Source organism: Lagopus leucura, unplaced genomic scaffold (genome assembly GCF_019238085.1).
Source record: "Lagopus leucura isolate 7727_CA_CO unplaced genomic scaffold, USGS_WTPT01 Super-Scaffold_100039, whole genome shotgun sequence".
In the NCBI taxonomy this organism is placed as follows: domain Eukaryota; kingdom Metazoa; phylum Chordata; class Aves; order Galliformes; family Phasianidae; genus Lagopus; species Lagopus leucura.
This window is the reverse complement of record NW_024962288.1, coordinates 542837-565970: the sequence shown is the minus strand read 5'-3', so window position 1 is coordinate 565970 and position 23134 is coordinate 542837. Positions and strand designations below refer to the sequence as shown.

Here is a 23134-nt window from a genome sequence, read left to right as displayed (position 1 = left end):
CAAAGAAGATGCCAGTGACACTGAATGTGGTACATGAGCTCTGAAATGCAAAAGGAAAATTGAGTGTAAAGTTTACGTTATTGGCTTGCTTCCATCAAGTGATGATTTCTTACTTTTAAATGATGTTTTATCCTGAGCTGCCTCATTTGGGCCAGGAAGAGTTAAACTGCTGTATACTAAATGAGAACTGAACTGCATTTCAGTCATAAATCCAAACCACACTTTAACTGGAAAGAAGTACTGATTCAGTACTGATTAAACCAAACTAAACATGATCCTACAAAAACATGTGTTAGGTTAACTGATTTTGAAAACTACTTACATTAAATCAGTGTAAGTTTCTCCTGTGGCTCAAGCCTGAGAATGTCAGAGATTTGCATATACATGAGTGAGAACTCAAACATCACAAACTGACCTGAATTACATATTTGACTTTTTTTAACTGGCAAGTTATTGAAATGGCCAGAGATTTTCTGAAGGCAATATAACTGAGGGGGGAAAAAAAAAGAAAAAAAAAAGAATAGACAAGACAACAGCAATGCAAAGGTGGTGTTTTCTTTCAGGCTTAGTCATGCTGGTGGAAGAATCTAAGGCCTTTAACTGTCACTGTTGCAAATCTACCAATCTGCAAGGGAACTAATACTATGAACAGTTTTTAATTCAGCTTAGATAACACAGAATGTCAGTACCTACTTAAATAGAGTTACTTTAGCTAGAATTGAAAGCTCACCCGGAGGGAAGTGTGCTGCCTTCCTGGGGCACGGGTCAGGGACATCTCTAGAAAGCTGCCTGGGCTTATTCGCCCGTCTGACTACTACCCCTTATTGGTAGTTCAGGTTGGCAGTGACGATACTGCCAAGAGAAGCCTAAGGGCAATCAAAAATGACTTCAAGGGTCTGGGGAGGGTACTGGATGGTGCGGGAATGCAAGTGATCTTCTCTTCTATCCCTTCAGTGGCGGGGAAGGACTCTGAGAGGATCAAAAAAGCCCTCCTCATCAATAAATGGCTTAGAGGATGGTGCAGGCAGAAGAACTTTGGTTTTTTTGACCATGGGGCAATTTACTCGGCTCCTGGCATGACGGCTGCAGATGGAGCTCAACTGTCTACAAGGGGTAAAAGGATCCTAGCCCAGGAGCTGGCAGGCCTCATTGAAAGATCTTTAAACTAGGTAAGAAGGGGGAAGGGGACAAAATGAGGACTGCTGAGGTTCAGGTAGTTCAAGGCTCAAAAGTAAACTTGATGGGTGACAAGGGTGGAGTCCGAAGGGATGGAGTGTGGCAGGGGAATGCTGCCTCCCTGAAGTGTCTATACACTAATGCGTGCAGTATGGGAAATAAACAGGAAGAGTTAGAGATCTGCGTGCGGTCACATGGCTATGATCTCATTGCGATCACAGAGACGTGGTGGGACAGCTCACATAACTGGAATGTTGTTATGGAGGGCTATGTGCTTTTTAGGAAAGATCGGCCGGCAAGGCGGGGTGGTGGAGTTGCTCTTCATGTAAGAGAGCAGCTTGAATGTATTGAACTCCACCTGGGGGAGAGTGGTGTAGCAGTGGAGAGCTTGTGGGTAAGAATCAAGGGGCGGGCTGGTATGGCTGACACCGTTGTGGGTGTGTGCTACAGGCCCCCTGATCAGGAGGAGGAGGTTGATGAGGCCTTCCACAAACAGTTGGAAGCAGCGTCACGATCCCAGGCGCTGGTGCTTATGGGGGACTTCAATCATCCAGATATTTGCTGGAAAAGCAATGTGGCCAGGCATGCGCGGTCCAGACGGTTCCTGCAATGTGTTGAAGACAACTTCCTGATGCAGGTGGTTGAGGAATCGACGAGGAGAGGGGTACTGCTGGACCTTATTCTCACTAATAGAGAAGGGCTTGTCAGGGAAGTAAAGGTCAGGGGCAGCTTGGGTTGTAGTGACCACGAGATGGTGGAGTTCAAGATCCTGAGTGGAAGAAGTAAAGCAAAAAGTAGGATTGCTATCCTGGACTTTAGGAGAGCCAACTTCGATCTCTTTCGGGGCCTACTTGGAGCTGTCTCATGGGCTAGGGTGTTGGAAGGCAAGGGGGCCTGTGAGAGCTGGTCAGCATTTAAGCAGCTCTTCTTCCAAGCTCAGGATCGGTGCGTCCCTGTGAGGAAGAAATCGGGAAAGGGTGGCAGGAGACCTGTGTGGATGAGCAAGGAGCTCATGCACAAACTCAAAGGAAAGAAGAAGGCCCATGAAATGTGGAAAAAGGGTCTGACTACTTGGGAAGAATACAGGAATGTTGTCAGGGTCTGCAGGGATGCGACAAGGAAGGCTAAAGCCCGCCTGGAACTAAATCTGGCAAAGGGGATAAAGGATAATAAAAAAGTTTTTTTCAAGTACATTAACAGTAAAAGGAAGACTAGGGAGAATGTGGCTCCCCTGCTAAGTGACGGGGGTGTTCTGGTAACGGGGGATGCTGAGAAGGCGGAGATACTGAATGCCTTCTTTGCTTCTGTCTTCAGTGAAAAAGCTCCCCCTCGGGAATCTGAGACCCTGGAGATTAGTGAGAGGATCTGGGGAATGGAAGACCCCCCTTCTGTCAGGGAAGAGGTGGTCCGGGAGCGCCTAGGCAACATCAATGTTCAGAAATCCATGGAACCCGATGGGATTCATCCACGGGTGCTGAAGGAGCTGGCAGAGGTGATTGCTGAACCGCTTTCTGTCATCTTTGAGAAGTCATGGAAGACGGGGAAGGTGCCTGAAGACTGGAAGATAGCCAACGTCACCCCGGTCTTCAAAAAAGGCAAGAAGGAAGACCCAGGCAATTATAGGCCAGTCAGCCTCACCTCTGTCCCTGGAAAGGTGATGGAACAGCTTGTACTGGATGTCATCTCCAGACAACTGGAAGAAGAGGAGGTTATCAGGAGTAGTCAGCACGGGTTCACAAGGGGGAGGTCGTGCTTGACCAACCTGGTAGCCTTCTATGATGTTGTCTCTGGCTGGGTGGATGGGGGGAGAGCAGTGGATGTAGTCTACCTTGATTTCAGCAAGGCATTTGATACTGTCCCCCATGACGTCCTTATAACAAAGCTGAGGAAGTGTGGGATAGATGAGTGGACAGTGAGGTGGGTTGAGAACTGGCTGACTGGCAGAGCACAGAGGGTCGTTGTTGGTGGTGCAGAGTCCGGTTGGAGGCCTGTAACTAGCGGTGTTCCTCAGGGGTCTGTGCTGGGTCCGGTCTTGTTCAACATCTTCATCAATGATCTTGATGAGGGGATAATGGCCACCCTCAGCAAGTTTGCCGATGATACGAAGTTGGGAGGATTGGCTGACACGCCTGAAGGCTGTGTTGCCATTCAGCAAGACCTGGATAGGCTGGAGAGCTGGGCAGAAAAAAACCGGATGAGGTTTAACAAAAGCAAGTGTAGAGTCTTGCATCTGGGGAGGAATAATTCCATGCACCAGTACAGGTTGGGGGATGACCTGCTGGAGGGGAGCTCTGCGGAAAGGGACCTGGGTGTCCTGGTGGACGACAGGTTGGCCATGAGCCAGCAGTGTGCCCTTGTGGCCAAAAAGGCCAATGGCATCCTGGGGTGCATTAAAAAGAGCGTGGCCAGCAGGTCAAAGGAGGTGATCCTCCCCCTCTACTCTGCCCTGGTAAGACCTCATCTGGAGTACTGCGTCCAGTTCTGGGCTCCCCAGTACAAAAAAGACAGGGATCTCTTGGAAAGAGTCCAGCGGAGGGCCACGAAGATGGTGAAGGACCTGGAGCATCTCCCCTATGAAGAAAGGCTGAGTGAACTGGGTCTGTTCAGCCTTGAGAAAAGGAGACTAAGAGGGGACCTGATCCAGGTCTATAAATATCTAAGGTGTGGGGGGCAGAATGGCGAGGCCGGACTCTTTTCAGTGGTGAGTGGAGACAGGATGAGGGGAAACGGCTGGAAACTGCAGCATAGGAAGTTCCGCACAAATGTGCGCAAGAACTTCTTTACAGTGAGGGTGACGGAGCACTGGAACAGGCTGCCCAGGGAGGTGGTGGAGTCTCCTTCTCTGGAGATGTTCAAGACCTGCCTGGATGCCTACCTGTGCGACCTGCTGTAGGGAACCTGCTTTGGCAGGGGGGTTGGACTCGATGATCTCTGGAAGTCCCTTCCAACCCCTACAATTCTGTGATTCTGTGATTCTATAAAGAATGCCCCTGTGTTGTATTTTTGCAAGAATGGCCTCACTTTGGAGTGCATCCCACCACGGCAGTTCATTGCCAATTGCTACATATCTCTGGCTTCTCCTTGCTTCTTCCAGGAAACCCCTGTCACACACTGAGCACATCAACTCAAACCAAACTTTTCATCAATGAGCACCAATTGTGCACCCATCTTTCCTACTTGAAAAGGCAAGGATCAGACGGCAGTAACTCAGCACTCAGAAAAAAATGCTCCATATATTAAATGAAGGGCATTAAAGAAAAATAATGAATTAACATTTCATTAAAATTGTGATAAATTTAATTGTACTATTGAATTAATTTGCCAAGCAATCTTATTCCACTTACTTACTGATTTTTGATTAAGTAATTTTGTCTTAATATTACTTAAATATCACTGCTAGTGCAAGTGAGAAAACGGATACCTGAAAAAATCCTTGAAATTCTAATTAAAAGCTATCTGTTCATGACTAGCTTATTATTATTTTTTCTACGTTACCAGTATTAGCGTAAGCAATTATGAATGTTCTTGCAAAACATCCATCACGGAATAAGAAGCTAACCTGAGCTTCACCTAGGGTTTAAAAATAATTGTTTGACTGTGCCACCATGCAACTACAGGATGAGCATTTGCTCCTGCCAGGAGAAGACTGGACTTCTAAACACTCTATCACTTCTCCCTTCCTTCTTCCTCTTCAAAAGCTCTGAATTCATGTATTCTAAATGGTGTTGAGGTAAATCAATCAAGTATTCTGAGAGAAAAAGGAGCAACATCACTCCAAGTCATCATCCTTACAGTCTGATTTGGTAGAAGGCTCAATTACTGCTTTATATGGTTTCCACAAGTATGAAGACTTTCATTTATACATATTTTTTATTATCCTGAACAGTTGCTAACAGATTTATGATTGCTCAAATCCAATATTATCCTATATCAAGCTCAATTATCTACAAAACACTTAACAAAATGATGGATAACTCTTTTCGGACTTATATGCAAACTCTGAGGCATTTTAATCTTATGCCAGGGTTTTGAAATATGATGCAATTGCAATCAACCACTGAAGCCCTGTTTACATTCCAGGAACTTCAACTGGTACAATTAACTCAATTCAGTTGCTTAATGTAATAAATAACAGAGGTTAGCCATGGTTGTGTAAATCCTGATGAACTCCTACATTGCAATTGCAAGTACAAAAAGAGACTGCTACATGTTTCTTCAATTTAGAGCTTTGGAAGACAGAGAGCAAGAAATACATGGCTACCTCTGGCAATGTAAGGGAGGTAAGCAGCTTATGAGCTACAGCCTGGCTGCAGGGGGACTTGCTGCCTCAAGGCACTCCTGTAGACCCTCAATACTAGAGAAATAAGCCTCCGGCTATACTACTTTTCACTGCAGAAGTTTCAAATTACATTTCACATTGAGACAAGAACTTCATACTTGGTGTCACTGCACCAAAAGTTGAAACATTATACTATTATGAAACTATTACTAAAGATAGAAGTTTTCTAGAAATTTGGTTTTACTATTCATTTTGTATTTCTACTCACAATATCTGAACAATATCTTTATACCACTGTGAGATGCCCTTAAGAGACAAGCCTTAAATACAAACATGCCATATTACAAAAGTTGTCCAAGTAAGAATTCTTACTGTTAAGTGTAGTAGTGTTTCAGTATATGATTTTATTATACAGCTAAGACCATCTAATGATGAGCTGGCATTGACAGGCACATCTGATCCTAGCAATGACATCTATTCAACTCCCTAGTAATCTGGTTCAGGGAGATAAGCAGGTAGAAAATTACTTCCACATCCAAATCCTTAACAGACTTAGAATCGAAGTGGCTAAGTGCCAGTACAGACGCAAAGGAAACATAATGAACACATGACTGATGATGGGAAGGAGGAAGTTAAAGAGCTCCTTTTTACTGGTCACTATTCAAGCAAACAAGAGCACTAGCTGAAATACATGAAACCTTCATGGAAGTCCACCTGCCACCACAGCTAACATCTACTGGGGGGTAAGCAAATAATCAAGCAAAAAAAATAACCTCAGCCTGAAATTAAAAAGAAAAGTCTTCAAGTTAATAGTAGAAAAAAGCCCCATGAAGAGCCTACTGCTGTTTAGAGAGAACAAGCACGTGGAAAGACAGAACTACATCAGACAATAATTAAGCTGGTTACACTGCTCTGGGAACACAACCTGGAAACACTCAGGAAATCCTCCAGAAAGCCTTGAAAGCTCTATCTTGAAATATTTAATATACAAAGTTAAAAAGTAGTCCGTACGACTGGAACAGAAATACAACAAGATGTTTCTGTCAGAAATGTTCATGTATGATACGCAGAGGACAAAATATTACAATAATCTATTCCATGGCCTTTTTCCCTTGCTAAATAGAATCTGCTTCTGCATTTGTTCTGTTTTTTTTTTGTTTGCTTGTTTGTTTTTTAGGACTTCTTTTATTCTCTTGAAGCCATTATTTTCCATTTCCTGTTCTCTGATGTCTTTCACATGCTTGTTCTGATCAAGGCAGCAATGTATTTTAAAACCCTATCCTTACTGAAGCTGCCCATCCACAGCTTATTAGCATATCTAAATTAGAACAGTTAAACTACTACAGTAAGTCTGCTCCCATTCCCTTCTCAACTCCACCAGAGGTCTGCCTCTACACCTTCCCACAGAGAGGCACTTGTGTGTAATCATTAAATCAATCTGTTCATGATTAGAGCAAAAAATACAGTACAAACTTCTTGATGCTGCTCACTGTGCAACAGCAGAGTGCTAGCCTAAATAAGCACCAGTACTAGTCTAAGGAGAGGGGTAGAAAAATGCAGATGGAGAGTCAGAGTGCATAGCTCTGACCACTGTTAGAGACTCACCTTTATGTATCACATTCTAAAGCATAAGAAGTTTCAGCCACGGTTTTAAGCTCTATTTTTCTTAGAGCCTAAGCCTATCTAAAAGCTGGCTGCCAAGCTCTACACTTCCTGCACCCAACTGGTATATTCTTGTCCTCTCTCTTATACCAGTTCTGGCAGCCTACCAAGCTATTGCAGCATACTAAGCTAGTAAAAAACTAAGCATGTTTATGGTTCAGTTAGTTTCCTGCCAGCTTAACTATTGAAACAAGTGGGTAAAACTGCAGCACTGAGCAGTCTGCCAAGCTTAGTCCGCCTTGAAATCACCACCTTACTTAAACCAATTCAAAAGGCTATGTTGACACTCCCTGTTTTCAGATTAAACAATGCATGTTTCAGTTTAGCTTAAGCTGAACTAGAATTCATTTATAACAAGTAAAACTGAACTGTTTATTCTAAAGTACGTTTATGATGAGGTCTGCATTGAGCTATCTTTTTAATTAATTTAATTTAAGCAATTTAATTCAGTTTAGCACAACTGTCCCTACACATAGCCTCACATTAGCTATACAAACATACTGTAGCAGAGCAAGTTAAACTACAAACTTGCAGCATAACAGCTTCTTCAGGACAGCAGTGAAGTTGTACAACTCCCGGGATTCAACTCCTGCTTCTCAGAGCATAATAATAAATAAATAAATAATGCAGGGCTCCGTGCTTCCCTTAAGGGCTTATCAATCCAAGATCAATTTCCTCATATACATCCTCTCAAAAACACACAAAGCAAAATTCTGAACAAGATTACAGAAACACTGTTACCCTATCACACCACCATTAAACCTCGCTGCATTTTTTCTACCCTACACAAAGTATAAAAGCAGTTCTTAAATTCTGCTTTCCGACTTTTCCTTTGCAGAAACGCTCCACTAAACTAAGAGGATCTTGTTTCAATCCATACAACAGAAGCCAAGAAAGATTCACTTCAGCAGGCTTGTAACATAGCCAGCTCTTGCACTAAGCAGATGACACTTAAGATCCACTCCCTCTTATTTTCTATGCAAACATACAAATTCAACTATTATATAGTTCTACCACCAGTTCATAAATTAAGCTGGAAATACAATAGAGCAAGATGGCTTACAGACAAATCTTAAGATTTCTTTACATCCCACATCATTTCTTCCCTGACAAAACAGCTGAAAGGGACCAGAGGTGGGCAATGGCTATTTTTCCCTTTAAAATAGCATTGATATGGCTTTTGCCCAACCTACAGTCCACATTTAACAAACCAACTAAATGAAAGGAGTGACTAGTTAAATAAATATCACATCCATTACTATTACTCAATTAATTCAACTTCCGTCAAGTTTTATCTTTCCTACGGTGATGTTTGGCCAACAAAGGCCTTTCAGATCAATCTCACTGATATTTAAGAGTCCTTCTGCATACAGAACAGCGACTTCTGGCCACAGTAACAGGTTGGGCCAATCTAAACTAGCGTTATGGTAATAATGTCTTTGTTTTACAAACCACTCTCCCTTCAATCACTACAGGAGCTTGCCCACGAGCTTGTTCAGGGAATTGTACCAATAGAAACTCAGTACAAAACAAGTCTTCATTTTTCTATTTTGAACTGATCCAAGCCCAAGCAATGGGAGCTGCAAGATCACGGGAATGAAAGATGAGACTGGAAGATGAAAGTCCATCCCTTTCAATAATCATGAGTTATTTAATCAGCTTAATTTCATTTTAACCCTACAAGGAAAGCAAAAGGTTCCTCGTGGGCTTAATTCATTAAATCAACACACCTTGAGGTCAGATCAGCACTCCAATTAAGGTAAGAGAACTGAAACCTGCTGTATGGACCATACATCTGTTTCTGTGCTAAGTAAAGCGACAGTGTGAAAATGCAGACATCCACATAAATATTATTGAACTCATAAAAATCTTTCAGATACTGAATTTCAGAATGACAAAAGAAACAATTTAGCTCATTTGATGTGTGTGAAATTTATATTATCATTAATATCTGGGTCAAAGTCTTCCTATGGTGAACTGAAGGCGAATTATGCCATGGGCAGCCAAATGCATCTAATAACTCCCCTTGCCTCCTATATCAGCTGGGATCTGACAAGCCCCACAAAGGAATAAAGTGGTGGGACCACAAAGCCGGGAGTAGAGAGAACCAGGAGATATCCTCTTTCCACAGTCATTAAAGAGAGAAAAAAAAAAAAAAAAAAAAAAAAATTTTTTTTTTTTCACCAAAATTTAAAAAAATAAAAAAAAAAAAAAAAAAAAAAAAAAAGTTGACTTTCTCCTAGCTTTGTCAACTGAAATATAGAAGCAAACATCAAAAACGGTCCAAGGATGGAGGCTGAAGCGCAAGACAATGAGTAGAGAAGGGGGCAAAGGGAGTCAAAAGGAGTAAGCAAATCTCTTGTGAGCTGTCAGATGACAGAGATGAAATATACCACCTCATCTAATCCTACCAGAGAACTGAAAGAAAATTACTATCTGAAAGAACAAACATGACAGAAATGCAATGCATAAAAGCAACATAAATTGCTTGGCTTACCTGAAAGCCAAGTCTGCTGCAAGTACAAAAGGAGTGTGGACAGGCAGCTGGTATTCAACTACACTGAACTGTAGCAAGCAATCATGTGCAAGTATTTCATTGCAGGGCACTTTTGTTGCTCCAGTCCAAGTGACTGTGGCATTATTTAAACCAATAGAGATGTTTACATCTTTAAGTTTCTTTATACTGAGAGACAACAGCATTTGCCTGTAGTAATTCATTCACAGAAAAAAAGTTAAAAACCAGAGGGACAGAAATTCCCAGTCACCTGCAATACTACCAAATTTACTTCAGGTGGGGATAATGGAATGCATACATAAACATTTTTGAGACACACTGCTCAGTGAACCAATTTTTGTGCAAACAGAAACATTAGTGTTCTTCATTCTTAGGAAAATTAGGATTGGTCACTGTATGAAATACCACCTTCATATTATTAGTTTCTCCTATATTGCAAATCTTCAAGGGAAGCCATGGCAAGTAAGATGATACAGAAGGTTGATGTTCTTTCCAAGGACCTAAATTTACTTGTGCATAAATCAGAAATAACAATGGAGTGTGGGGGGTGGGTATGACATACAATGAAAACTAAGCAAAAATCAAAACACATTCCAAGATCCAACTGTCACTGTAAAAAAACAGAGTGACTCTTCTCTCAAGTGCAGTTTCACCATAGATGGCACAGTTTTCTTTCCTGGTTTACAAATATTTTTCTCTGTTATGGAACATGTGAAATATTCCTTCTTACTCACCTTTGGATCGAGTGGAGATATCCATCCCCTCCACCACCTCCTGCTCTGCCTTTATTTCCTCTTCAGCCAAACTGCAGGAATCAAAAAAGTGAATTAGAATAGTTTAGACTGTCTTATTCTCATATCTGACTTGAAATACAGAAATTCAACATGACTCTGTCAAACAGAACTACGTTAATATTTCTGACAAAATTTGAAGTGCTAATTGCCAGAGCATACATGGACTAAAACATGGAGAGAAACAATCCTGATACACATGCATGCTGCACGTTACCTATTACAAAGGTAACACTTCCACACTAACGACAATCTAGTAACAAGTACTGAGGATTATGCCACTTTCTATACAACTGAACATAACAGACAAATAGGAATTGCATTCCTTGAAGCTCCTAACCTACGGCCTCTGTAAGCTGTGTGAACAGATTCCTGCTAATGTTTAAATGCTTGCCTGCAACAGTGAACAGATTTGCTGAAGTAACTAATTTAGCGACACTAAAAAGTTTACAAAATTAGAAAGTAATGCACAGTTTTAAAAATCCTTGAAATTATTTACTAGTTTTTAAATGACTCTCTATAAAAGAAAATTTATAGAGAAAGAAAACTACCGGGAATAGAACTTCATGAATTATTACCTATAATACAGAGTAAGCAGAACCAAGTTGTTACTATCGTTCAACCACACATCCTTATACAGACACTTCTAATTTAGTCCAGGTAGGATTAAATGATTAATTAGATGACAAAATATATATGACTTGGTGATATTCTACTTTCTTATATTGATACCATGCAGGAAAATATCTCAATAGATCTTGCTAACGAAAGCCATCTGAGAAAGCAATGTGGAAGAGACAAAAAAGGAGTGTTAGAGTTACACAGCAGTTTAGGAGATCTGACTACTACAGATGAATGAAAAAGAAAAATATGACATTGACTGAAGCAATCAACCAAATTGAAAATCATTGACGAAAGCAGTTATGGTGCCTGAAGCAGGTATCACAGCTGTCCACTAACACAACAGTCAAGCACAACGTAAATCTTTCCCTCTGCAGTAACAACTCACTGTCTGGCATGTTAGTATGAGCTGCTGCAGATACCAGTTTACACAGATATGGCAGACTGTGAACTACTGCTGGTACAGAGCATTCTACCAGCTATCCTAGCTAAGGGACATCTATTTCTGCCATAGAGGCCAGAAGGACAGCTGGAGACCTTTGTTTTAGCCACCATGGCTAAATCTGCCTAAGGCAGCTAAACAGAGCTTTGAAACTACGTAGGGAACTTGGGTTATATTTATAGCAGAAAAACTCTTCAGGCTAACAAACAGTTATATTAGCAGGAGTTTGTTACTAGTCCGAGTTGAAGCAGTTTCCTAAAAACAGCAAAACGTACCAGCAGGACTTTTTAGTCTGGCATTTGTCAAAACCACTTTTAATCAACTCTACCAGAGAGTTGGGCTGGAATTCCTTCCACACTCGTAAACAGTATAATTGTGTCAGCAAAAATTTTAAACACAAATGAACAGAGCTCAGTGTATGGAAGACTCAAACCGGAGAAGATCCATCAATTCCAGAAAACATTATTGTATATTTGTAGTTCATATATAGCAATAATTCACAAGTTCTATTAACTGGCTGTTCATTCCAGCAGCACAGAAAGGGAGCCACGTGACCAGAATTATGGTAAATGTACAGCACAGTTGACCACAGCACAATGCTTCTCAGATTTATTTTGCATGGACAGATTAAATGCATAGCATAGTTGACCATAATACAATGCTCACCAATTTACTATGCATGGGCAAATCAATTATACTGTGCATTTGTTACACCCTTTCCCAGAGGGCCTCCAGCAAAGAGGAGCTGGCAGTTGCTGCAGACACCAAAACATTTCATGCACCACTTGCCTCTGCCCATTCTCTTTCCTAAGCAATGGGAAGGGATGGGCTCACAGGATGAGTTCATTGTTCTCTTCCCATGCTGCACTCTATTTTCTTCCCTTCCCCCATTATAAAATCTTATTTTCATATCACCAAACTGTAATAAAAGAACACTTTTTTTAAAAAATCACCTTGTAAATATGTATTAACACACACTAACTCCGTGAAAAGTGAAGTAGTTAGGGCAGCATGCACTACCTGTTCTTAAAATACAGATTCTGTTTCAGCAAATCAGACATACAATCTTGTAACAACTCAGCTTTAGTTCTAAAAGACCATCTTACACTAGTGGCTACTAAAAGGGAAGGTCTCAGCAACACCTGACTTGTGGTTACAGAAACCACATTAATTTTAATTGAATCAGTTCTATAGTCTAGCTCCCTGCACAGGTGGGTGTGCTGGAGAGAGGAAATGAGAGTGAATGGCATGTGGGGAAGGAGTGAAAAGTGACATACCCTTTTTGCAGTACCTCACACATTACGTTAAAACAGCCCAGACATTCCAGACTCATCTGAACATATCAAGTGTGTTTTGTTCATACCACACAACTCCAGGGAACACAATACAACAAGAGTAACAAAATAGTTGCTACAAGTGAGTATGACAAAGCCCAGAGTTGTGCATGAATACAATCTGAGAAATGAGCGTGGCAGATAGCACAAGAGCAGGAACTGTCCCTACATCCCTGTCCAGAGCAGCTTGGGAAGTTGCAGCTGATTGAAGACTCTTTACTCCTGTAGGCCCCAAACCAGTACTGCAGTCACGTGATTAACTTCACATCATGACAGGGTGTTATAGATCAAGACTCCTAAGATTTCTTCAGCTTGAAATCTGTCTCTTCCCATGAGAATATTTCAGGAAATTCAGCCAGATCACCTTTTAAAGAATTCTTTCAGTAGATCTAAAGACATAGGAAAAATAATCTGCATAAGCAGTCCCAAGATGAACCAAGAGCCTTGACTTGATACATCTCTAGTTCATCCTATAAAAGATGGGGTCTGAAGCTTCTCCAAAGGTTTGAAATGTAAAAGTACCGTCAGAAATGCACTCAGCACTTGACACAACAGTTATACCTTTGTTTCAGCAGTGGAGGTGAATATATCCTACCCACACAGCTGCACCCACTGTCCTTCAAACAGAACTAAAATAAAATTCAGCAAATACGTTCATTGCTCCAAAAGTAATGCCTCCAATTTATTCCCATGGGAGCTACAACAGCTACAAAGAGCACAATAACACTATTTGATAGAGCAAACTCTCAGCTACAAAACACTATTTCTCAACAGCCATCACCCTTAGCTAGTCATTTTCACCAGCCACCAACAAGAGCCTGCATGCTGCGCTCATAATAATCTGCATAGTCATCCAGAATATGGCTTGTCTTCCATTTTGTTGTTACCACTGCTGAAATGCACCACCCCCCACCTCACTGTGCTCACATCCACTGCTTGGTGTCCATGAAGGATCAGCAGACATTGATGAACATCAATGGGTGCCACTTTTTCTGCACAGAGGAATCCAGATGCACACCCGTTTCATACACACTTCCATGCCAGATGTCATGTTGCCAGACTGTTTCTCTGCTGCCATCTATCACACAGCAACAAAATGCAATGGAATATTGGTAGGAAGGTTCAGCCTCTACTGCCATGCCACCAATGTCAAGCCTCTAACATCATAAAAAAGGAGGCATTACTTTCAGAGCAGGTCTCATGTATACTACAGAATGACAACTGACCCTTAGATAAACAGACTGTATGTCCTTTTTCTCTACTACATTTAGTCACTCTCTTGTTTAAGAGCATCAGAAAATTACTGAGGTTATTTTGAAAAAAAAAAAAAAAAACCTGAAGCATCAGAGGATTTAAATAAATGTGTTACACATAGCTATAAAAGATACCTAAACTCAGCTCCTCAGCAGCACATCCCATTGTTTGACTTGATGCCATTTTTATAACTTGCCCAACATGACACTGAATGGGGGTAGTGATGGCTGAAACAGTAATCTTTCAAATATAAGTTTGTAAATACATGCAAAAATTCACAGCAAGTTTACAGTAACTTTTCTAAAGCTGACAGATTTTTTCACCTTTGCACCTGCCATTAACATCAGAATTATGCTGAAAATGCTGTAAGCAGTACTTTCAGACACAGAAAATCATCAGCCAATCAAATGCAGTAACTCATGAAATAGGTATTTTATTACCCATAGTGAAAATAAAACGAAAATTAAAAGCAACATCAAAATAAGTACAAACAAGCATCTATTTCTACATAAACAAGAACTGTGTGACCAAGCAGACCACCCTACACAGCTATATTTTGAAAAGATTTCATTTTTGCAGGGCTTAGAGCTGTTCTTTCAGCCAGCATGCATTGCTATCATGTACGTATATTAGGGATGCGACATCCTCAGGTTGCGGATCAGAAATGATACTTGTATGTATGCAATAAAGTAACTAGGTGAGTACAATAAATACCTTGTATTCTTCTGGAAGCTACTCTTGCTTCTTATTTAGGTGAGTGAACACCGAAGGAACACAGAGGAGTGTATTTTAAGAACACAATTGAAATTTAAGCTTTGCCAGTTTCACTGTCAATTGACCAGAACAGCAATTAATCATTTAAAGCTTCCCCACTTGTATTGACAAAACTTACTCTAAAAAAAAAAAACAAAAAACTCCTAAAATGTTAAGCTAATTTGTTTCATGCAAATTATGTTAACATGTCTGAGAGGGGGGAAGGGGTGGAGGTTTTTCCTTCGGGGATAGCTGAGGACAGAAAGAAAAAAATAAAGGTTGCAAATACACAGGATTTAGTGATAGTTCAGTAAAAACACAAGAACTTAGCTGCACCATCTTTAAATATTCTACACTAGCCTGAAGAGGTTTTGTTGTTTTTTTTTTTTTTTTGTTTTTCAAATCTAAATTAAATCCACTTTTTCAAATTTCAGACAAACAAATAAAATACTGACTTTTCTGTTTAGGAAAATGATTCCTCCAGCAGTAGTTCTTATTTGGAAAAAAGAAGTACATACACAAAAATTTTTCAAGCTGCTCTAACCTATATAAACTACCAAGAGCAATTAAAAGTTGCAGATGAACTACTGCACCTTGACATTTAACCAAGAAAAACTGACAGATATGGAAAACCACTCAGAACAGCCAATGCCCACATTTACAGTCTAGATCTACATTAGGGAATAAACACATTAATTCAAGAATTATATACTTATGGAATTCATTTTCCCTTTTAATCAATAGAAAACCAACCAAAAAAAAAAAAAAAAAAAAGATCACACTGATTTAAGACTGTAAGCACTAAAACTGAATTTCATCCTTAAGGTAATTCCTGTCTCTCCCATATCACATCCGTGAGCAGCATACCTAAATAATGATTTCAAAAAACTGCATTCAATGAAAGTTTGAGAAAAAAATATTTGCATGCCATTGCTGAATAAATAGCAGCTTTGTATAAGCACTCACCTATAACAGTCTCTTACTCATCGGTAGCTATGCTATTTATGCAGGATTCTTAAAATGGCGTCTGACAGCACTGCACTGCCTCATTCCTGTACTGTAGTTAAAATGGTAGCAGTTTATTCAATAAACAGTAATAACAGTATCTCTTGTTTAAACAGCAGTGCTATATTCGAAGCAAGCATCTAAAGATCAGAAATGGTAAAGTATGACAGAAGGACACCTGACATCCAAATGTTAACTGAAAAGGCACAAGACGGGGCTTTGTGAAGTCACAGGTTACTAAGGAAATCACTCCATTTTAGATTCGCTCTCCAGTTTGAGCCTCTCATATTTTATGTATCCTCCTGCAGAATCTCCTGCAAAATGCTACATTTCTACTGTGCAATTAAGATACACAAAATGTTTTCTCAGCTATCTACACACAGCAGCTTAAGCCAGTTACCTCAGCTATCGTGCAAAGCCAAAACACAGATATTTCAAGAACATTTACACTATTTTCAAAATCTTCCTGCTGTTCAGGGTATATTCAGAACAGTGCCACAAAAGAGAAAAATCAGGGCTGGGAGGGAGACCCTTGGTGTCATGCAGTCCTCTGAAGACCACAAACACTATAGCTGAGCTGAGGCCCAAGCATGGCAACATTCATAGCTACAGATTTCAGAAGCTAAAAGCATAATTCAAGAATCAAATTTGAAAATAAATATTTATAGTGGCTGTATTATGAACATTAACATACTGCTGCAACACAATATTCATCAGTATAAATCACAGATGCCACAACACCCGAAGGGTTAACCCGAAAATGACAAATAAGCATCAAATAAATAAAATCCAGTTTCTGTGCAGCCATTTCTAAATTAGACATTAACCCACGAATACAAGACATGTTTGTTGAAAAACACATTTAAAACATACTTTCTGAACACAATTTCAAAGGCCTACTACAATGGCTTTCAGTTTGTGGTTTGCAGACCCCTCACAGCCAGTGTACTACTTCCAAGAGGGTTACCAACAGCAATTAAGTAAATCAATCCTGTTCTATTTGGCTTAAATCTACTACAAAGGGATTCATGTATTTATGGGAAAATGTTATGATTAACTTTCACAATATTAGGTAATTCAAGCTAATATCCTGAATTCCAGACAAAGAAGAGGGGAACTTTTACTAAAATTTATAACCCTTAAACCAGTAGTGCTGAACTGGCACCGTTACTATGGAAAATTGATTATCACCAATCACTTTTCAGCTACTGGACCCACATGACCAATTGGAAACAAAGCAAAAAGAAGAAAAAAAAGCCAAACAGCAACAACAAAGCAGAAATGATATCACAAAATGGAAGACAGGTCAGCAAGTGCAGCCAATTGAAGTCCATGAACACTGATATCAAGAGCTAAATTTCTAATTCAGTTGGCTTGTTTCTAATTTTTGAGCTTGAAGTCCCTTTCAGTGCATTTCAGACATGAAGTCCCTCAGTACAATTGCAGGTCTTCCCCTAAATTTCAAAACTCCTGCCTGAAGAGAGAGGGGAAAACATCACATTCAGAGTGGTTTATATTCTGCTTTTTTTCACTCTCACTGTTAAGCAGCGTCATTTGTTTAAAGAAATCATTCATTTTTCCCTAGCGCTATTTAGCTTCCAACTAAAACAGTTTGCCTGGGAAGAATGAAGGAAGCATGGAGCTTTTAAAAAGCTACTGTTTTCATCATAGTTTATAGTCCAGATCACTCCTTTGTTTTTTTCCCACTGCGTTCTTTGTCCAGCTAATTATAAAAGTAACAGGATGTTGGCACAAAATAATAATGGCTAATCATGTTCGTCCTGGGCAATTCAATCTACTCGTTAGTAGCCTGAAAGTTTAAAGTGCAATTATAAAATTAACTGCTAGATACATTAGAATAGTGGCTATTTAGTGCAAGCTGAATAAAACTCAGCTAAATTGCTTCATGTATGCTCTGCCTAATTGTGATATTAACAAGATCCAGCCCTGTAAAATCTTGGGTAGAAAGAATAGGTGCTTCCCCCCCCACGCTCCCCATGACGACCACGTTAACAAAACCCCATATTCCATCTGTCCTGAACTGCAGAAAAACTGCACAGTGCTTCTTATTATGCAATCTATGAAAGTGAGTGATAACATCATACCTTGACAAAGCACCAAAAATACATGAAATTCTTCAGCTTGGCTGAAATTGCTTAACTTAGATGGAACAAAGATGGTAGAAATTTCCAGAAGGCCTTTCTCAGCCTTGCCACTGCAATTGTCAATCTTTAACCTACCCTCTGCTTCTATTGGCTCAAGCACTCCATGGAGCAGCGTGATTGGGCTGATCTGTAAAACAACACTGCTGTCTCTACCTTGCCTCAGACATCTTGCTGCAATGCAGACATTTATTTTTTTGTGAACTATAAAAGAATTATGTTCGAGTGATTAAAAATAGGGAACTTCAGCAGACTCACGATGCTACGTTTCATTCCATGCACAAGGACAGCTTATACAAATATGCCTCACTGTCAGCAACGTGTCTGGAGGTGCAGATTTGAAACAGATTCTAGTTTAACAAAACCTGTGGGAGCCATTTTAATACAAGCTTTTTGATTGCAGATCACTTACTCCTGCTTCCTCATATTAAACAAATATTATGTTGTGCAATTCCTGAGACTGAGAGTAAACTGCTAATGTGCACAACCTACTGTTAAGAAAATTATCTCCCAGTGTAATTTCTGTTTTTAGCAATCGAAGAACAAAAAAAGAAGTAACATCTTAGCTGCGTTAGCATCTTTGTGTACGCTGAAAAATGCATTCAAGTTGCACACAAAACTGCTATTACATGAAACTCAGTGGTACAGCACAGCAGTGTTTCAGGTTGCAAATTGAACTATAGACGCTTACAATGTAATTTTTTTTTCAGGGGGGGAGGGAGGAGGAAGTTAAGCAAAGCTAGGTACTTACAATAAGATACTCACATCTAGAAACAAGTAACCACAAGAAAATGGCTATGTTACAGAATCCCATCTTGGCAACAGAATTTAACATGCAAGTGTACCTAGGTGCTGCCATTTTTAAAGCTACCCGAGCTCAAAGCTTCCTAAAATCATGAAAGTGTGCAAACTGCTAAAAGCGGGACAAAAAATGATACTGAAGCTCAAAAGAGCATCTTTCCACTGCTTTTGTAATGATATTGGTGATCACTGAAAAACAGCTTGTTAAAACAAGCACACAAAGGTTACAATTGAAATCTTAATAAAGAGCACAGAATGCTCTAAAACAGTCACAAATTGAGCAACATTATCTGATATTATACCTTGTATACTTTCAAAAACATATGCTCATTAAGTACTACTTACTTTACTTTGTAAGGTCACTTCATAGCTGAGTACTAGCACTCTCATCACACCTTACAAGCCTAACAACCAAACTGCGCTTTACCCTCACGAGTGTGGTAATTAAGGAGCTACAAACAAACAGCAAGTAGAATATTTGTCACTGGTCTGAGGAAAACAACAAGTATAAGTTTCAAACTTTAGAAGCAAATTATCAAAAAAAATAAGAAAAAGAAAAAGAAAAAAAAAAGCAGTGCATTCAAATTGGAACAGTTTACACATAAAAGCCCCTTAAAATGGACGCTAAACAAATCGGATTTTTTACATGGCTAACCTCTGAAATCACCTCATCTACTGCACTAACTGACCCAGTAAAAATAAAATGTTTGGAAAACTATTAAAAATGTTTAGAGTAGCATGCTGCTTACTTACCAACTGTTCAAGCACCCATCTCATTTTTCCAGTTAAGAAGATACAACAGGCTGGCAGATTTGGGAATTGATCAAAAAGGAATTTCTTGAAATAATTACGTAGCATTAAACCAAAAGTTAAAAAAAAAAAAAAAAAAAAAAGACAAAAAACAAGAACGAACAACATGTACTACTGTCATGAACCACAGATGATTTTATATCCTCTGGACTCCACAACACAGAACTGTGGCTGATACAGTGTAAAACAAAAAGGCACAGATAAAAGGTACATTAGTTTACTCAAAATATGTAAAAGAAGAAAGCTAATAGTTAAAAAACATTTTCCATAAAGAATCAGATTTGCAAACTGATGTACTGCTGCATTTTATTGAGCAGCAACCCATTTCCAAAATCTGCAGCATAAAAACTCCCTTTTAAAGGAACAAAATATTAACCATACAGTGTCCCTCGGAAAGAGAAACACATTGTATTAATTATCCCTGCAAGAAAAAGAGTTCAATAATCATTTTAAGCTAAGATAAGCTGCATAAAAAACATGATGCAACAGCACACCACCACCTAGGCCCAATATCTACAATCAGCCATTAGCAGTTTTTGCTGATGTCTAGGTTTTTTTAAATCCCATATTTTTTCAGAGATAACTTATCTTAGCTATTCCATTCACTGTTTAGAAAGGTAAACTTGCCTGTTCTTCTGTCTGCCATTATCCCTGCTTGACTCCCTGTAGGGCAGTTAAATGCATCTGCTCCCTAGCTTCCATTTTCTCTTCAGCAGGCATGTGACACAACAGACAATAGTGCTGGCAAACTGCTCAGAGACAGAAAGCTTCTTTGGAATACCAGGATCTTGTTAAATTCTAAAAACACCAGCCTCCTGTGAAGAAGTAGGTATGCCAAGGTTTTGCCAGTCTGCAAAATAAAGCTGTGGCTAATGGCTACTAACCATGTGACCCAAGAAAGCAAATTTAAACAGTTTCAACTTAATAAAGTGCTGTGGTGTGAGTTTTGCACGACAAATCACAGAGAATCACACTCTCAACCCACAACTCATAGGTCTTAGAGAAAAAAAAATGTAAAAAGTAAGGCTTACCTCTGTGGATGCATTGTTAACACAGTGTTATGTCAATACTTATAAAACATGGAGGACAGGCTCTCAGTACTCAGACAGAAAGGGCTTGGCACTTCAGCTTGATGATCTGTCTTCCTAATAAAAGCTAATCCAGGATTGGCTACTTTGGTAAATCTGAATGTAAAGCTTCAGGGGATTGGCTGAAACACTTCCTGAGCGATTATCTTTGTGCAGCTCTGGCAAGCAGGAGCCATCCTGTGCACAGAGAAGACAGGCTAAGCTAGGCCCGTTTCAGCAAAAAAACTCGAAAAGAACTCCCAAAAGGTGACTTCCCCTATGAAATACGTAGATTTTCAAGCAGAGGAAAGCGATCACAAACTGCCTGCCTGAGCAAACGTGTCTCAACGTGTCCCTGCTGAAGGCATTTGGCTATTTTAAACCTCAAGAAGGACGAGTTCACCCAGGTCACAAAAATGATTCTTTAGAAACAAAAAGCAAAATTCGCTTTTCTGGTGTTCTCCACTGTGTTTCACACAGTGAAAACAAAGGTACAGAAAGGGAACAAAATAAACTGAAAGTGCACATGCATGGGAGAGACGGACATTAAGAACTCAAAATTCAGACAGAATCCTTCAATTCCAGAATGTAAACACATTAACACCGACTGCAGCAACCATACACTGACAGTGGGATTTATTTTTTTTTCAGACAATATGAGCCAAACCCTACATGGGAGAAGCCTGATGGCTGACTTCTGCAGCGAGTAATACACAACTGAAATTACATTATCAAAGAGGGCTGCTGGCATTCAGTGCACACCTTTCCCGACTATAAAAATGCTGCAGAGAACGACCCAAACTATGCGGATGGCAGGGATGGCAGCGATGCACACCCGCAGCCCGGCCGCCCCGGCCCCCACCCCGCGGCCTGCAGGGCTGCCCTGCTACCGGCCGCAGCCGCCGCTTCCTGGCCATTAACCCTGTCGCACTCTGCGCTTTTTAAGGCACCAGGCAGGCCCTGAAAAGCAGCAGAACCTCCACGTGGCAAATTATCAGTCTGCTTTCACAAAAATTGATTAATGCAGCTTGTTGGATTCATTTTTGCTTTCTTTGCCTTTTATCTTGTGTGCAATAAAATGAGAAAAGAGCACGTAAGCGGCCCATGTGGCCAATGCCCAAACACTGTATTCAAAAATGCTTTAAGTCCTTTCCCTAAAATTCTGCAGTTTGACTCTCTTTCCTAATACAGCAAAAGAGGGAGGATTTATCACTGTGCCAGCGAGGAAGGAAGTGTCAAATGCAGATTAGTATTTCAAAGGTCATCTCTTTAGAAACGCTGCAGCAAGGCTTCGTGTTTTTGTTCAGGATTGTGTGTCTGTACTGGGTAGCTAGGCTTTAAAATTCTGCTGCCATCGACAAATTACAAAGGAAATCATAGATGAGAAGGTGATTCTGAAGCATACTGCATATTATCAGAGAGTTACTCCTGCAAAAACAAAAACTAAGGGAGTTACGGAGGGACAAATTCAGTATTAAAACAGTAATTATTAAATATTGAGCTAAAACAAACAAAGCAAAATAAAGGTTCTTCCAACACAAGATTTAGTATTGTGCAAAAATTATAGAAACCCCTCTGCCATTAATCAAGGCTAGCTGCAAACAGAACATACACTTCACTAACATAACCCCGGTGCTAATTACCCCAAAACAATCACCATGAATAAAGATTATCCCCCCTTTTCCCCCCAGCCAGCTTCGACCAGCTTCTCTCACGGTACAACTATGTTACCACTCAAATCTCTGCACTTGAGAGCTGACATGACTCATAACTATGCTACTCAGTAAGATTAATACTACTACTCTGCGTTACTCTGTATTGAATTCAGATTATTTCTTGAGATATCATTGTCAAAGGAAAACCACCATCCTATCGCCGTGCTTACATTCTTTGCGTTCCCATGCTTTAGGCTGCAACAGAGGATTAACAGCCCACAGTCTAAATTCTCATCTCATAAGTAATTCTGGAGTCCCTGCTGGAAGCATTTTCCCTTTTTAGCTTTGGCAGCATTTTTCAGGGCAAGGAGCAGGAAGGCTCATGGATTACGCTGGCAGTTGGTTCCGTTTTAGGAATGTAGCAGAAATGACAGTGCTGCTATAAAGGGAATCGTACAGCCCACTGCAGCAGTGAGAACTCACTGGAAATGCATGATATTCAAGTGAACACTTACATCAGTTTTAACAGTTCAGACCACTCCAGATTGGTTTCTTTTTGAATGCATACTTAAAGCTCAATGCCACTCAGAGACACCAACTGCAAATACATAAATACCCATATTTTGATCCATGCAGTAATTCTAAGCAAGGATTATCAGACATTTATATTTATACTTACTGACTGCTCTATTCCAATATTATTCTATTAAAATAATAATAATGCCAGTGAAGTACAGCAGGGAAATAAAACTAAACACACTGAACTTGTCAAAGCTTTGTGCTACCCAAGACGTGATCCAGGAATGC

General features: G+C 40.0%; 1 protein-coding gene across 15 annotated transcripts in view; it reads right to left on the bottom strand.

Annotated features, from left to right (window-relative positions):
• The window catches only part of ZMYND8 (zinc finger MYND-type containing 8), a 57852-nt gene extending 35263 nt beyond the window's left edge, over positions 1-22589 (bottom strand). For 8 of the 15 annotated variants that reach the window (XR_006181176.1, XR_006181175.1, XM_042883587.1 and 5 more), the window contains exons 1-2: positions 22558-22589; positions 10367-10437 (exon numbers count right to left, since the gene is read on the bottom strand). Coding sequence is in view for 13 of the 15 variants with exons in the window: in XM_042883587.1 (XP_042739521.1) it covers positions 10367-10437; positions 22558-22574 (88 nt within the window). In the remaining 2 variants the exon portion in view is untranslated. Of the gene's footprint in view, positions 1-10366; positions 10438-17937; positions 18036-19548; positions 19599-20232; positions 20402-20636; positions 20722-22557 lie in introns of those variants that run through there. The other 7 variants (XM_042883588.1, XM_042883590.1, XM_042883598.1 and 4 more) reach the window with 5 other exon arrangements.
• Positions 22590-23134: the final 545 nt, after the last annotated feature.